Here is a 15,586-nt window from a genome sequence, read left to right as displayed (position 1 = left end):
CGACATTAATGAATCAGGTTTGAAGTACCCCAAGTTTAAAATAAAGGACCTGATTAATATACCATCAGAAGGGAGGTTTTTGCCTTCAGGTCATTTCCATCTTATAGCAACCCTATCCCAGGGTCTTCTTGGCAAGATTTATTCAGAGGGGACTTGCCTTCCTTTGAGAAAGTATAAATCATCCAGGGTCATGCAGTAAGTTTCCATGGCTGAGTAGGGATTAGAACCCTGGTCTCCAGAGTTACAGTCCAAATCCTCTATGGTGGCTACAGTGAGTAGGTGTCCTGAATACAGTGGTACCCCGGGATACGAAATACCCACGTTACGAAATTTCCGGGATACGAAAAAATCCCATAGGAAATAACTGTTCCGGGTTACGAAGGTTTTTTCGGGTTACGAAGAAAATTTTGGTGCTTTTCGGCGCTATTTCACACGAAATCGCGGCTTTTCCCCATTAGCGCCTATGGGTTTTTCGGCTTGCGAAGTATTCCAGGTTACGAAAGCGGCGGCGGAACGAATTAATTTCGTAACCCGGGGTACCACTGTATATTTAAAACTTAAGCAGATCATGTTAGGAATTGCCATAAGTTAACCTCGAGTTAACCTTTATCCCAAAACAATACAAGTAAATGAACAAAGCACTCACATCAGCATCAAGGCAATATAAATCAAACAAAGGCAACCATTTTTAATTACATAGCATGCATCTGAAGTACAGTACAGTAAATTAAAGTCTCACTCAAGGCTCCTGATCAAAAAGTTATACAATCTTTTGGATACATAAAAAGTAACCTTCACCTTTTTTACACCAATATATACAAATATACAAAGTTCAGTTTTACAGAGAAAAAAAGTTGGGAGTGCAATATTCTGCACGACACACAAAAGCAACCAAACTGACTGAAAAGTTAAACAATATTCTATTCTATGATATGTAAGCAATCTCTATAAAAGTTTCTGCAGGGTATTTTATAAACAGTACAATCAGTTTCTAAAGGACAAAAAAAAAGGGCAGGGTTGTACAATAGTACACTGCATATGCTTTATTTTTAAAATATGCAACGCAAATCTATATCATGCATCTCTCCCCCATTGAGAAAGTGTTTAGGGATTTGTCAGTGCAAAAGTATATTAAAAGTTCTATTGTAACAGATGCAAAACTATTTCAGAAATGCACAGCATCTACTCTTTATCTTATTTACACAGTTGGCATAGGCAACATTAAAGTCATGCCAGTGTTATGACTGGAGGAATTCACTGAGCTTCCTACCCCACCTTCCACACAGATACTCTTGATTGCTTTGACTAGTTCAAGAAAGACTTTAGAAAATTAAAAAATATATTCCCCTATGAATAAAACATTAGAAACTATTTAAGACACAGGATAGCTGACTGCCATATGTGGTGTCTTCATTGAAGCAGGAAGAGACAATCACACATTCAAGTTTCAACAATATTTGAGATAAAAGGCCTTTGGATTGGAAGCACATCAAACAAACAAAAAACCCTCAGTCCAGGAAGGTAAGTGTTTAAACCAACATTCCCTTATCTGGTGCCCTCCAGATATTTTAGACTACCCAGATGTAAAGTCTAACACATCTGGACAGCACCAGATAGGCAAAGAATGGTTTAGACTCAAAATACAGTATGCTACAATATACATTCTGTTTGGTGCAACATTCCTCATTGTCATGTATAATACTCCGTTGCTGCAGGTTATTGAAGCTGTGTTGCTTTTAACCACAAATAAAAATAGTGAAGGAAAAAGGAACTCCCAAAACAAAAACAAACTGTACTGTAAGTAATGTTTAAACACAACAGCTATGTATCCTCCAAAATCTTAATAAACCAAATTTAGTGTTTTTAATTGCTGAGATGTTATACACTTGGGAGATTCTATTTCCCTTGGGCCACACATGGCATTCTCTGAGATCAGGAAAGAATATTCTGGTCTTTTAAAGAAAGCAGAAAAAGTACATTCCTTTGGGAATCTTTTAGCTGTCAACACAGGTACTGTATGTATTCACGAAGTGTGAAATGTATCAGTAGATTTCGTTCTTAAGACAACTGCTGTCCACGATGACTGTCTCCCATATTTGACCTTCTTCTCTCATGCCGATATGGCCTCCCTCTAAAATGGCGGTGATACTGGGTGCCTTCATCTCTATATCTGGCAGTAAACCCCTTCCAGGATTCCTCATTTCTTGAATACTGATATCCACCCCTTCCAGAAGAATAGCTCCATTCACTTCTAGGTCTTCTACCACCCCCAAAAGTTTTATTATAAAATTGTTTTGAACGGCCACTTTGAAGCATATCAGAAACTTCACATTCATCTTCTGAACTCTCTTCCCTTGGCCTTTGTGCCCTATTTTCTTCCAGGTTTGTTGATACATTACCAGCAACACTGGCTTTTTTATGTCCAAGAGCAGCATTTTTCAGTTCATTTTTTGGTGATGATGCCATCAGTCTCTTGCTGTCCTGTGTTCCTGTGGAATGTTTTTGGAGTACAGATTTTGCTTGGGTAAGGGATGGGGTAGCAGACGTCTGCTGCTCCCTAGGCACTCTGGCTGAGGTTTTATTTAGGGCATTACTATCACTCTTTGTAGTCCCCTCAGGGAGATGTGGGCCTTGGACACTGCTTTCATTCTTATCCTTTGGAAGGGGCTTGTCATATCCTGAATATGCAACTGGAGAGCTCTGTTCTTCAGGCAAGCCAACATTTGTTCTCTTCTCCTCAGATGGTACAGCAGCTTGTCTCACCACAGAGTTTTCAACATAGCCCTGAACAGGATACCCATACCAAACAGGAGGGAAAACTGGAACAGGTCCTAAAAATGGATTCTGCCCAAATGGAGGCTGTGGGAATATGTTTTTGCCTCCTAATGACTCGTTGTATTCAACATGCAGTGCATGTGTGGGATTCTCAGACTCTACACAGACAAGTCCTTGGCTTTCAGGCACTTGCGCAGTAGGTATGAAGAGGGGCATGGATGGAGACAGGGTGTCAGCATGTGCACTCTGGCCATTCACTCCCACTTCACCCTGCACAGGAAGGTGTCCATCTGTGTGTGGAGCATCATTTCCATTCTGAGTCAAAGGTAACTCTTGCATCCATGGGTTGTGAGAATACACTGCCACTGGCACTTTTGGGTACATTCTGCAGGCAGTTACATAAGCCTGATGTAGAGGGTACAAATAAGAGTGCGGGACCCACATGGGACAACTGTAAGCCTGGGGAAAGACAATTCAGACTGTTAAGGTTCACTTGAAAAAAATAATCCAGATTTATTTTAAGCAATATACAGGGAAACTACTGAGAACATGCTTAATGGGAACAAGACCTTTGTGTTAAGATGAATTTCTTATATACAATCAGACCATGGTATCATGGGATATGCTTGGGTTCACATTTCAATGCAAAGTTTGAAGGCCTTGTCTCAGTCCACATTTCCTAGGGATGAATAGTGATAGCTGTAATGGTCTGAATGCACAGAAAAGGGTGTAAATGTCAAGAGCACACAAAACACTGCTGAAACACACTATAGTTAGTGAGGAATGTATTCAAGGCATACACACAATTTTTAAAATAAGCATAATTGACCAAAAATGCCCCCAAAGGAACTGGTTTCAAACTGGACTGGATGGCCCTTGTGGTCTCTTCCAACTATGATTCTATGAAAACAACCTGGCAAAACATGGCTCAGACCAGACATAGATGTGTAAAAGGGGAAAAGTTCATGGATGTCAATTTTATAGATACAAACATTTCGATACAGATTGAGCCTCCCTTATCTGGAATTCCAAACTCCAAAATATTCCACATGGGTGGCTGAAACAGTAACACTCTTGCTTTCTGATGGTTCAACGTACACAAACTTTGTTTCAAGCACAAAACTATTACAAGTATTGTATATAAACTTAACTTCAGACTATGTGTATAAGGTGCATATGAAACATAAATTAATTTTATGTTTAGACTTGAGTCCCATCTCCAAGATGAGATATCTCATTATGTATAGAAAAATATTCCAAAATCCAAAAAACTCCAAAATGCAAAACACCTCTGGTCACAAACATTTTGGATAAGGGAGACTCAACCTATATAAATGTACGCCAAATATATTCATTTCTATGTCTTTTAGCCTCTTGTCCAAGTATATTTGAGTATGTCAAATATGAAACAATTAGAGGAGACTGTCCATCTTTTTCTACAACTGAAGAACTAGAATAAGTTAAAGTTTACAGTATAATGGGACTATAAAGCTTGGCTGTGTTCTGAATGCCCTTCCACAAGTTCCTTTGGTTACAACCCCGCTGCCAACTTTTTATTCAATTCTCGGTTTTAACAGTGGATTCCTTTATTTTTATTGTGGAATGCTTGGGTGTTATAGCTGAAAAGGCAGATCACAAATACAGTAAGTAAAATGGCCAGAATCCTGTATAGCAGTTATGAATGCATAACCCATGGTTGCACACTAAATAGCAATAGCAAGTACATTTCTATACTGCTTATCAGTGCACTTAAGCACTCCCTAAGCAGTTTACAAAGTGTATGCTAATTGCCCCCATCAATCTGGGTACTCATTTTAGCGACCTCCTTAGAAGGATACCAGCCTGAGTCGAGCTTGAGCCCTTTCACAACCTTATGGTTTTGAGTGAGTGGCTGCAGTACAGGCATTTAACCACTGCGCCACCAGAGCTCCTAGTGAGGGCTTCTATATACTCACAATCTCTACACAACCTCTATTTTAGGGGGCTACACAGAGACTGTGAAAGTCCCCCAATCTGTATTTACCAAGCAGCAAACACTGCAATCAACAGGATCCATTTCCCTGTGGCTTAGGAAGAAGCAGGCTACAGTTCTCAGCCCCTCCTCATGCAAACAATTTCCGGTGGCATCGCTCATGCAGGAGGGATGCAGCTGCTTCCTGAGTAACAGGGGAGCAGACTCCCATCAATTGCAGTGGTTGCTGCCCAGTGAGTGAAGATTGGGTTGATCATGCCTGAAGTCAATGCACAGCACTGTAATCAAGTATGCAAATAAATGTTGTAGCACCTTTGAGACTAACCAAAAGAAAGAAACTGGTAGCTTGAAATTTCATAGACTTGAGCCTACTTCCTCAGATGCATGTTTTTTAAAACATGTTTTTTGTTTAAAAAAACATGAATGAAAGTTTATTCTACCAATTTCTTTATTGAGCTTTATTGAAACAACTTGCCCTTGAGTTGCACAGTTTTAGCAAAACTGCTATTTCTAAAACATAGTGGAATTACAGAACTTTCAATTTTGCTGGAGACAAAATATATATGAATAGTTACCTTTACACCAAGATTGAAGAAAAATCTGAGGATATTTTTATCTAAGAAAAAAAAGAGAAACACTGATTTTTCAATTTGCATCTAGGTTTAACACTATTTCCGCATTAAGATGATGTCAAACTATCTTCTAAACCATTCTTTTATATCACTATGAGACATAGAAACTAACGGAAGGTTTATTGTAGCTTCCAAGTAATAATCAAAGGTACAGTTCAAATACAAGTACAGCTTAAGGTTTGGCTATATGAAAGGTACCCCATATACTCAAGTATAAGTCAGCCCCATGTATAAGTCGGGGGCAGGTTTCGAGCCAAAATTACAGATTTTGATCTCACCCGTGGATAAGTCGAGGATAAAACTTGGAGGCATGTAACAAAAGACATAATGGATGAAGCTAAGGAAAATGATGCCACGGAACTTAGAAAATCCTGGCAGGCATACAGTGACTGTGCTTTTCCAACCTAGGCATCCAAAAATGTCAGAAGTGGAGCCATGGTGGACAGGGTACAAGGGCTTTTCAAGCCGTGTTTGTCTTTAGGTGCTCCTGGGATGGCTTAAGCTATCATCTTTCACCACTTTCCCCATAGAAAATGGTTCCTTTTTGTGACCCATGGATAAGTTGACCCAGTTTTTTGGGGGTCAATTTTTGACTAAAATTTCTAGACTTATACATGAGTATATACAGTAATCTTCTCCTTCATGAGCTAGGCCAACCTTAAAAGCTTCGAGGATGCACTTCTCTTAGCTGTACCACTTGTTCAGACCCATCTGGTTGCAGAGCCACTCCAAGGCTGTAGAACCTTTTGCTAAGTGAGGCAAGCCTGGCAGAAACCATTTTATTTAGACAGGCCTTTGATTTAGCTTTGAAGGCAATTACTGTATTTTCTGGCGTATAAGACTACTTTTTAATCCAGGAAAATCTTCTCAAAAGTCGGGGGTCGTCTTATACGCCGAGTGTCATCTTATAGGGTAGGTGCTGAAACTTCTGAGCCGGACTGGAGAATCTGCAGTTGCCGCATGTGGTGGGGGGAGCTAAAAAAATGGTCGTGGCCACTTTCCCACTGTATGCAACGATCGTATGAAAGCAGCTACCGCTCTGATAGTCTTGAAGACAGGCAGGGCTGGGCAGGCAGGGAGAGCTGACCAATCTAAGCAGGCTTTGTATACAACAAGGTTTCCTGCTAAGTGCCTGCATGTCATTTGAATTAAAATTACAATACTGAAATCAAATCTGATTTTTTAAAACTTTTATTTGGTGTGCATTGGAAGAGGGGTAGTCTTATATGGTGATTATATCCCAAACTCTATATTTTAACTGGAAAAGTTGGGGGTCGTCTTATACGCCCAGTCATCTTATATGCCGGAAAATACGGTATTTCTTTTTGTTAGGTGCCTTCAAGTTATTTCACTCATGGCAACCCCAAAGAAACCCTATCACAGGTTTTTCTTGACAAGATTTGTTCAGAAGGGGATTGCCTTTGCCTTCCTTTGAGGCCGAGAGAGTAGGACTTGCCCCACATCACCCAGTAGGATTCCATGGCTGAGGGAATATCTGGTCTCCCACTAGGCTCCCCGTGTCCTAGTCCAACACTCAAACCACTACACCATGCTGGCTCTTGTTCCTTTTCATTAGTATATTTTTATATTTTAATGGAATATGGTTTATTTGAATTTTAGTCTTTGTTTGTTGCCTTGGGTGACATTTTAAGACACATTATACATTATATATATATATATATATATATATATAATCAATTGAATAAAATAAAATCCTTATGTAAAACAAAGTTTCATTTTGATGGAAAGAGTAGAGCTAAATAACTGGGTAAAACATTGAATGTTAACAGATGTGGAAACCATGTGGCCCTCAAGGTTCCCACCTCCATTTTTAGAACATTTTGTCACCTCTTGTTTTATCCACTTTTATAAAACTTTTGGGGGAAAACCCATTTAAACTACTGTGATAAATCTCATTGTCTTACCATTTGGGAGATCCTCCCCTGTGCTGCACAAGGAGAATGGAGGTGTAATGACTCGTTCACCCTTTTCATTCAGAGGGAACCCAGGATATAATGGATCCTGAAAAGGATTCAGTGTTTGAGGCATAGGCATTAGTGGCTGGTTAACTGCTTGAAGTGGTACTGGAATACCACCAACTGGGCTAGAGGGCAACTGGACTGGGGGCAGAGTGGAATCTAGTCCATTGGCTGGAGCTGGTATCACTGATGACAGAGGTGCTGTGGGTGCAACACCTAAGATAAAAAAAGAAAAGAAAATCATTAGATCTGGGCAATGGCAACTATTAGCATCAGAAACAAAATGCAAAATTTAAGGAATTAGAAAATATAATAATAATAATAATAATAATAATAAAAAGTTTATTTATATCCCGCCCCTTGAGGTCAATCGGGGCGGCTAACAACGATAAAATGCAATACATTGTAGATCAAAATTCCCTCCCCCCCTTAAAAAATTATTAAATCAATTACAATTAAAACCAACTAATTAAACAACATTAACACGTACACAATATTACAAGACAAAAACAAAACAGAACAAAACAAATAAAACAGTAAACTACGGTAGCATTTCCAAGGAGGACCTTGGGGACTCTCATAAGAACAGGGTTCCTGAGGCCAGGGTTATCTATTCCAGAAAGGCCTGCCGGAAGAGATCCGTCTTGACAGCCTTTTTAAAGCTGTCTAAAGATGTCAATTGACGGATCTCATCCGGCAGGTCGTTCCACAATCTGGGGGCGACAACAGAAAAAGCCCTCTGGGAGGTAGCCGAAAGCCTAGCTCTTTGAGGCTGCAGCAAATTCCTCCCAGAGGACCGGAGTGTGTGAGGAGGATTATATGGGAGGAGACGGTCTCTGAGATAGTTTGGACCCAAGCCATTTAATGAGAAAATATGACTTCATCTGTTTAAGACAGTAACACAGGTATACCTCAATTAATGAAGCAGATGTGTTCCTAGGCATTACTTTTTTAACAGTCTGTAACCAGTGGCATAAATAACATGAAAGAACAGAGATAGGTTTCTATACCATAAAAAAAAATAGCACTGCAACATGTTTCAGCAAACTTTTTATCAAAAATGAACAATATGTATATGTCAAATGAAACAACCAAGTCTGGAAAGCCTTGCATAACTAAACGTACAAACACTGTGAACTTTCCAAATGCTTCTTCCAAAATGCATCCAGGGAGGATTTTTCTTTCTCTAGCCCATTTTCATCATCCTCTTAATGCTAATACTGCTAAAAAAAAAAATCCAGCTAGTCAGAGGAAGGGGCAGGCCCCAGTGGGCATAAAAACCTCTTTCTCAGAAGCTTTGTTAACTGAGATATAGCTGTGTCATCATAATCTAAAATGTTTCCCAAGCCTAGTTCCAAAACCTGTAACCAAGGACCTGAGAACTGTGTGATCCCTGGATTGTAGGGCCCTGAAGGGTCTTGTAGAAAGCACCCAGAAAACAAGCCAGAGCACTATTCACCTCAAAATTTTAATTACATTCTGAGAGGCCTCCAAGTGGCTCATTTCTCCATCTAAATGCTATTTGCACTTCCTTGCATGTTGTTTAGATGCCCAGCTGCATTTCCACAAAAGTACATAAAATCAAGAGATGATTTCAGGCAGCAGACATTCAAACTTAAAACATTTTAATAGTTTTTAGTCTTGTGTCTATTTTGAAATTCATAGGGGGGATATAGACCGCCCCTTTGGAGCGGCCTGCACCCCACCCCCTTCCCCAACGGATCGGGGTCTCAGCTGCCACAGTGGCAGCCCCGGAGGCCCCAATCCACCGCTTTTCCTTGCCTCGGGAAAGCGGCACAATACCACTTCCCTGCGGCTTGGAAAGAGGTGTCCTTGGGCCTTAATGCCCCAAGGACACCCCGACAGCGGCGGAGAAAGGGAGAAAGGGGCCATTTGGCCCCTTTCTCTCTCTATCGCTGGTGTGGCTGTTTAAAGGCTGCGCCAGCGATACATGTGGCAGAAGGAGCTCCAAAACGGAGCTCCTTCTGGCGCCGCTGAAAGGGCGCCACAAGCGCCCTTCAGCAGTGCCAAGACGTAACGGCCTCACCACACCGTTTGGACACGACACGGCCATTACATCAAAATGGCGGTGCCCATGTAGACAGGGCGCCACCATTTTTACGTACTCAGTACGTACTAGGATTAGGGAGCGTCTAAAAAGGACGCTCCCGGGCAACCCTAGCATGTACTGAGTACGTGCTTAATGGCCCATCTAAACAGGGCCATATTCACATATAAGATTCTAAAATGAGTAAGAGGGAGCTGCAACTGCCCCTGGGGGGGGAAAAACAGGTAAAAGACAGAATAAAAATACCTCCTGTAGTTGCCAGCAGCAGCTAACCACAAGGACTAAGCAAGCTGAGGGTGAGACTAAATATCGTCCCTAAATCACTCTTCTTTGACAGATTGGGAGACTAGTGAAGAGAATGGATAGGAGCTGATAGGAAGGAACTCTCCATTGGAGGGAAAGAAGAACAGGATTCTGCAAAGCTCACCTGACCTCCATAGTCAAGAGTTCTACCCATATGGTCCAAACCACAGCAGGTCTCATACGCAAAAGAGAATATATATAATGATTCTTTTCTAGATCTGATATGCTGCTCAGAACCTGATATATATGCCATCATTCTGTGTTGTTTGTTGGCAGTTATATCTGGACAATTATGTTCCATCGGCTTTGAGCCACAGTGACATGGTACCTTGCAAAGTGGGATTCTGAGGGCAGGCAGAGGGCAGACAGTAAGGCCTCACACAGAGAACTCTAATGATAGATCAGTGCATAAAGCAAAAATGTAAGACGTATGAGTGAGTTCTGACTTAAACCCAGAGCTGAAGAACCAAAGAACCAAGGAATTGTGCTTTAAACATAGCTAAAGGACCAAACAAGATGGTTCCGAGCAAAGCATTGATGTGACGAAGGTATTTGGCAACCGAGGCGAGGAAAGTCTGAAAACTTGGAAGCTGAAGCGGGGTGCCGTCCAGGTGTGACAAACTATGACCTTATCTCCTGAGTCGCCATGATGAGGAACTGACAGGACAATGGAGAGCTTTGAACAGAACGAGTTGCTTTGAACACGGACTGATCTGAACAACCTGTCTGTCCTCCCAAAAGAGGAAGTTGAGTAATGGGCTGCAATATTGCAAGACTTCAGCAGCCAAAAGACAGAGAGAAGAAAAAGTATAAAGACCCTGGACTTTCATTTTGTTGGCATTTACACACAGGCAACGGGGTCATCCCCGCGTCAAGAACACTGATCAATGTTCGGCGGAAGGAAAGTGTGTGTGAGTATTGTATGAATGTGTGAGTGAAAGAGCTCTTGATAATCAATGGTTGTATTACTTTGTGATTCAATAAATGTTACATGCATGGTGTTTAAAACCAAATTTGGTGGCTCAATGTCAGTTTCAGCCCTACTGTGAATAAGTCCACAGAGAGGGAGATTCTTATTACACGCTCTCAGAATAAACAGGTTGCCCTTACAATCTTGGGCATAACAAAATGAGGGTAGAGGAATGAATCAGGCCACTCCATGTTGCAGAAGAGGGATGTTACATCTGAATATTCCATGTCTTATAGGACAATTAGAAGATAATTAGAAAGCAAGCAGAAAAAAGGAAAATGCACAGCCACCAGCCTAAGAAGGAAGATGGACCCTGAGCTGGCCTCCTGCCCAGTACCAACTAGGGCCAGCTTGGGCGAAATGTGGCATTTTACTGGTTTTGTAATATTTTAAATGTTTAATTTAATCTAAGTCGAGGAATTTGCTATTATCTTGCAATGTTTTTGGTGGTCTCCTTCCATTATTGTATTATTATTGTCCTAATATTTGTATTCAACGGTATTTTTTCTGCTAGGGGAAAGAGTTATTATTATGTAATGTTTTGGGAGTATATGGGACTATGGTTTCCTACTGCTATTACATTATTATTGTCTTAGTATCTGTATTGATCTGTATTTTTTGCTGCTAGGGGAAAGTTGATATTTGTTAGTTAGATTAACTATGTTAGGGTATATTTATTATTATTATTATTATTATTATTATTATTATTAACCTTTATTTATAAAGAGCTGTAAATTTACACAGCGCTGTACATACAATCTTTTAGTTAGACGGTTCCCTGCCCTCAGGCTTACAATCTAAGAAGACACGACACAAAAGGAGAAGGGAGTGGTGGTGGGGAATGGGATCAGGTCCAGCAGTTCTTCTCCACCCCCGAGGCCTGGACCAAGGCAGATGGACTGGAAGAAGGGCTTGGCTTCTTAATTAATGGTTAAAAGGAGGCTTCCTGGGTCAGAGAGGGGCTCACCTCTGGGAATGCTACTCTAAACAATATAGTCTTTAACTCAGTTTTAAAACTGGGTAGAGAAGTGATGAGGTGTGCATGTGGGGGAAGAAGGTTCCAGGAGTAAGGGACAGCAAGCGAGAAGGGATGAATTCGGGAGGGGGCAGTGGTAGTCCTACACCGTGTCAGGAGACCTTGACTACAAGAGCGGAGGGTGCGAGTAGGAATGTAAGGAGAAAGAATCTTCAGAATTGGGGAAACGAGAGCATGTTTGAAGTCAGAAGGGAAGGAACCCATAGAGAGAGAGCGATTAAAGATATAGAGGAGCGAGGGCAGAAGAGAAGGGGCTATAGAGATTAGGAGACGGGAGGGAATAGGATCAAGAGAGCAGGTAGTAGGTTTGGAAGAATTTAGCAGCTATTTTAATTTAGTATGTTGATACTGTGGATTTTGTTCTTTGTATATTTTCTTATATATTTTCCTTGCTTTAGACATTAGGTTTATGTTTTGTATTCTGGCTTATATTTACTGTATGATTATTTTTTGTATCTAATGTTTTTGTTGTAATTCACTTTGATTCCATGGAGAAAAGCAGAATATAAATAAATTTTAATATTTTTTTAATAACAAATACATTTTCTCCTTTCCTAGTTTCAAGGACTTTTAACACAGGAATTAAAGAAGAGGTACCCTCCTTCTCCTGCTCTCTGAAGCAGGAAAGACAATTTCATTACCTCAACATTCTTCCACCTTGTTCATCTGCACACACAGATCAAGTTCTTGAGCTTCCCATACAACTATTTCCAAGGCATCCAAAATACAAGTTACACTAGTTGACAACTAGGTTCACCTGGCAGTTCAGATATGACATTAAAAGATTAGTGGAAGTGATTCAGCAGGAAAATACAAATTTTATTGAGGGTAAGGAGAACTTGTCTGTGGAATAGATAGGAGCAGAAATCTCTCTGGCGCATTCTACACGTGCCGAAGGGGTGTCCTTTCCGGACGCCCCCAACCCTAGTACGTGCCGAGCACATACAAAATCAGGCGCCACCATCTTGACGTCGGCTCACGTATGATGCCTCAAGTGCGCCATTGGCGCCTTGAGGCGTCATAAGCACGCCGCCAAAAGAAGCCACTTTTGGGGGGCTTCTTTTTCGGCCATAGGGAAGCCTCACCGTTTGGAGGTTGAGGCTTCCCCGCAGCAGAAATGGAGGCGCCGGCAGACCGCCCTTTTTGGGCGGTCTGTAAAGCACCTCTATCAGTTGATATTTAGATGGTCCCCAGTATTTAGGAGACCACTATAAGATGTATGTATCATGTGTTTCCCATCCCAATCTAGCTTCAACATGATATATACTGGATATAGCTGGTCTGCATTAACAAGCTTGAGGTCCAAAACACACTGCAAAATAATCCAGTTTGAGACCACTTTAACTGCCCTGGCTCAGTGCTAGGGAATCCTGGGAATTGTGCTTTATTGTGGCACCTCAACTCTCTCACAGAGAAGGCTACAGTACCCAGAATTCGCAGGTTAATTAAAGTGAGTCAGATTAGTTAAAGTGGTCTCAAACTGGATTATTTCTGCAATGTGTTTTGGACCTGAGTTCCTTTCAGAATAGATTATCACACATGTCCTAAAAGGAAGTGTGATATTATAGTACCTCATTAATTCTAGATTAGAAAGGGTTTCTCTCCAAACCTGTTGGTCCACAGGTTGTTGGCTCATTCGGCCAAGCTGGCACAATGGCTGATACAGAAGGCACTGTTGGAGGCAAATGCATCTCTGGAAAGGCTGAAGGCAGGGAAGGATTCACACCTGGCAAGTGTTCCTGAAAGCTCTAGAATGCAAACAGATTGCATAGGTTTTAAAGTTCAGAAGACTCATCCAATAGCAGACTTTTAAAAAATAATCGAGAGTAATACTTATTATACTTTCTTCTCAGCAAACCCAATTCTAGACATGTTTATTCAGAAGTCATGGTAAATTCAGGCAGTATTACACACCCATGGACACATGCAAACATTTGCAGCTCAAAACTACAAATTCATGCAAGACATACACTAGTTATGACTCCTTCATGAAACAAGCTATAGTAAACAGAACTTAAGGTTCATTAGCAGCCTTTACCCAGCCTTCCCAATGTTGGCCCAGGATTAAGGGGTTTGTAATCCCAGGCACTTGGAGGGTATCAAGTCAGATGCTCAGCATGTGTGATTTTAAGTGGATTTCAAGTGTCAAGGAACAATCCTACAGTTACTAAATAGCAAAAATCAAGTGGAATTCAGTTGTTAAAAAGATACCTCGCATTAGTGGGACTCTGCAACTGTAACTAAATAGAATAAGCATTAATATCACCTTAATTAGAACACCCTCTCTACTGGATGTTATACCACCCAGATCATAATCATTTTAATTATATTTAATCCTGTTTCAAAAAGGGGGGGGGGCAATTTATTTATTGAAAGTATGTATTATTCCAACATATTCTAGTCATGTAAGCTGCCTTGATTGCTGCAGCAGAAAGGGAGGGTATAAGAATAAAGTTTATTTATTATTATTTATTTATTTATTGTGCTCTGACATATTTCCAACAGCCTGGGTCCACAGTCCTACTCAACAAGAACCTACCGTATATACTAGCCTGTAAAAATTTATGCCCAAAAATTGACCCCAAAATCCCAGATTGACTTATTTATGGGTCACTGTGGAAACGTGATAGCAGCCCTTTCAGATTTCCCCATGCAGTGCAGAGATGAGTTTAACAAGAAAGAGCCAAGCAGAAAAAGTCCTAGGTGACTGACTGATAATGCTGTTTGTTTATGAGTCCCCCTCCCACCTGCACATCTGGCTGAAACGAAAGCTGAAATGATGAAGAAATGCATCAATGAGAGTCTCTATTGCCATACACACACACACTGAAGGAGCCTCCAAGTTTTACCCTCAACTTACCCACAGGTCATGGCAAAATCCATAATTTTGGCCCCAAATCCTGACCTCAACTTATAAGTGAGGGCGACTTATAGTTGAGTATATACGGTAAATAAGACATCCTACAATGCTAGAAAATAAAGCTATAACTCTGTGGTCTTCATAGACATTCATGCACACATTTCTTACCTGTTCAAGAGATGGTGACTGTGAATCTCCCTGGCTCAAGAGAGGAGACACTCTCACATCTCCAACATCTTCATCATTGCTCTGAAATTTAAGATGGGTGTAATCAGAGTGGCTTTACAGAACATTCTAGAGAACCATTAAAGGTGATCAGGGACACATCTCAGTTCATAAGACTCTTAAATTACCTTTGATATTTTTGGCTCAAGCTTCTGATCTAAGGGAATCTGTCTGGGATTAGACTCTACAAGAGTAAAACAAAGCATTATTATTGAATCCTTGATAAGTTATTATGATATCCTTATTTGAAACACTGCTTTCTGAAAAGCTCCCAAAAGTTTTATGTAACTGATTCCCTACAGCATTCATATTGCACATCTTATTGTTTTACAAGCTATTAGAAAAAATAACTCAAACAAAAACTGTGCCAATTTTAAAGCAAAAAAAACCCCAACTGTTCTCATTTTAATACCTTTTTCTTCCATTGTTTCCACGTACTGTCCCACCTCCTTTTCTTTTTTCAGACAGCTGGTTCTCCGCCCATTAGGAACTTGGTGTTTTCTCCATCCGGAGTTTTCAGTAGTCTGAGTAGCTACCTGAGACATGGATGGGTTCTGAAATAAATGACGTTTTTGAAATAAAGATTTGAAGTTTTTTACATTTTATATTAAAGGCCTGCTTGTAAGTATCAGAGAACAATCTTACTGTCTGGAACAACCTATGCCAATAATTCCTCAAGAGTATAAGACTATTGCAGGTATGTTCCCAGGAATTACTACTTTAACAGAAAATTTGGTTCTAGAAGCAGAAGTAGCATGGAAAGAAT

At 40.6% G+C, this 15,586-nt stretch overlaps 1 protein-coding gene across 5 annotated transcripts in view; it reads right to left on the bottom strand.

The window, feature by feature from the left end:
• Positions 1-664: 664 nt before the first annotated feature.
• Positions 665-15,586, bottom strand: part of OTUD4 (OTU deubiquitinase 4) — a 39,438-nt gene continuing 24,516 nt past the window's right edge. For 2 of the 5 annotated variants that reach the window (XM_042468399.1, XM_042468400.1), the window contains exons 16-22: positions 15,233-15,374; positions 14,949-15,004; positions 14,764-14,844; positions 13,345-13,483; positions 7,305-7,574; positions 5,323-5,363; positions 665-3,234 (exon numbers count right to left, since the gene is read on the bottom strand). In XM_042468399.1, coding sequence (XP_042324333.1) covers positions 2,059-3,234; positions 5,323-5,363; positions 7,305-7,574; positions 13,345-13,483; positions 14,764-14,844; positions 14,949-15,004; positions 15,233-15,374 — 1,905 coding nt within the window. In that variant the 3' untranslated portion in view covers positions 665-2,058. Of the gene's footprint in view, positions 3,235-5,322; positions 5,364-7,304; positions 7,575-13,306; positions 13,484-14,763; positions 14,845-14,948; positions 15,005-15,232; positions 15,375-15,586 lie in introns of those variants that run through there. The other 3 variants (XM_042468402.1, XM_042468403.1, XR_006104066.1) reach the window with 3 other exon arrangements.

Source organism: Sceloporus undulatus, chromosome 5, assembly GCF_019175285.1.
Source record: "Sceloporus undulatus isolate JIND9_A2432 ecotype Alabama chromosome 5, SceUnd_v1.1, whole genome shotgun sequence".
In the NCBI taxonomy this organism is placed as follows: Eukaryota; Metazoa; Chordata; class Lepidosauria; order Squamata; family Phrynosomatidae; genus Sceloporus; species Sceloporus undulatus.
Note: the sequence above shows the minus strand (reverse complement) of the source record. Positions and strands in the feature narration are given on the sequence as shown.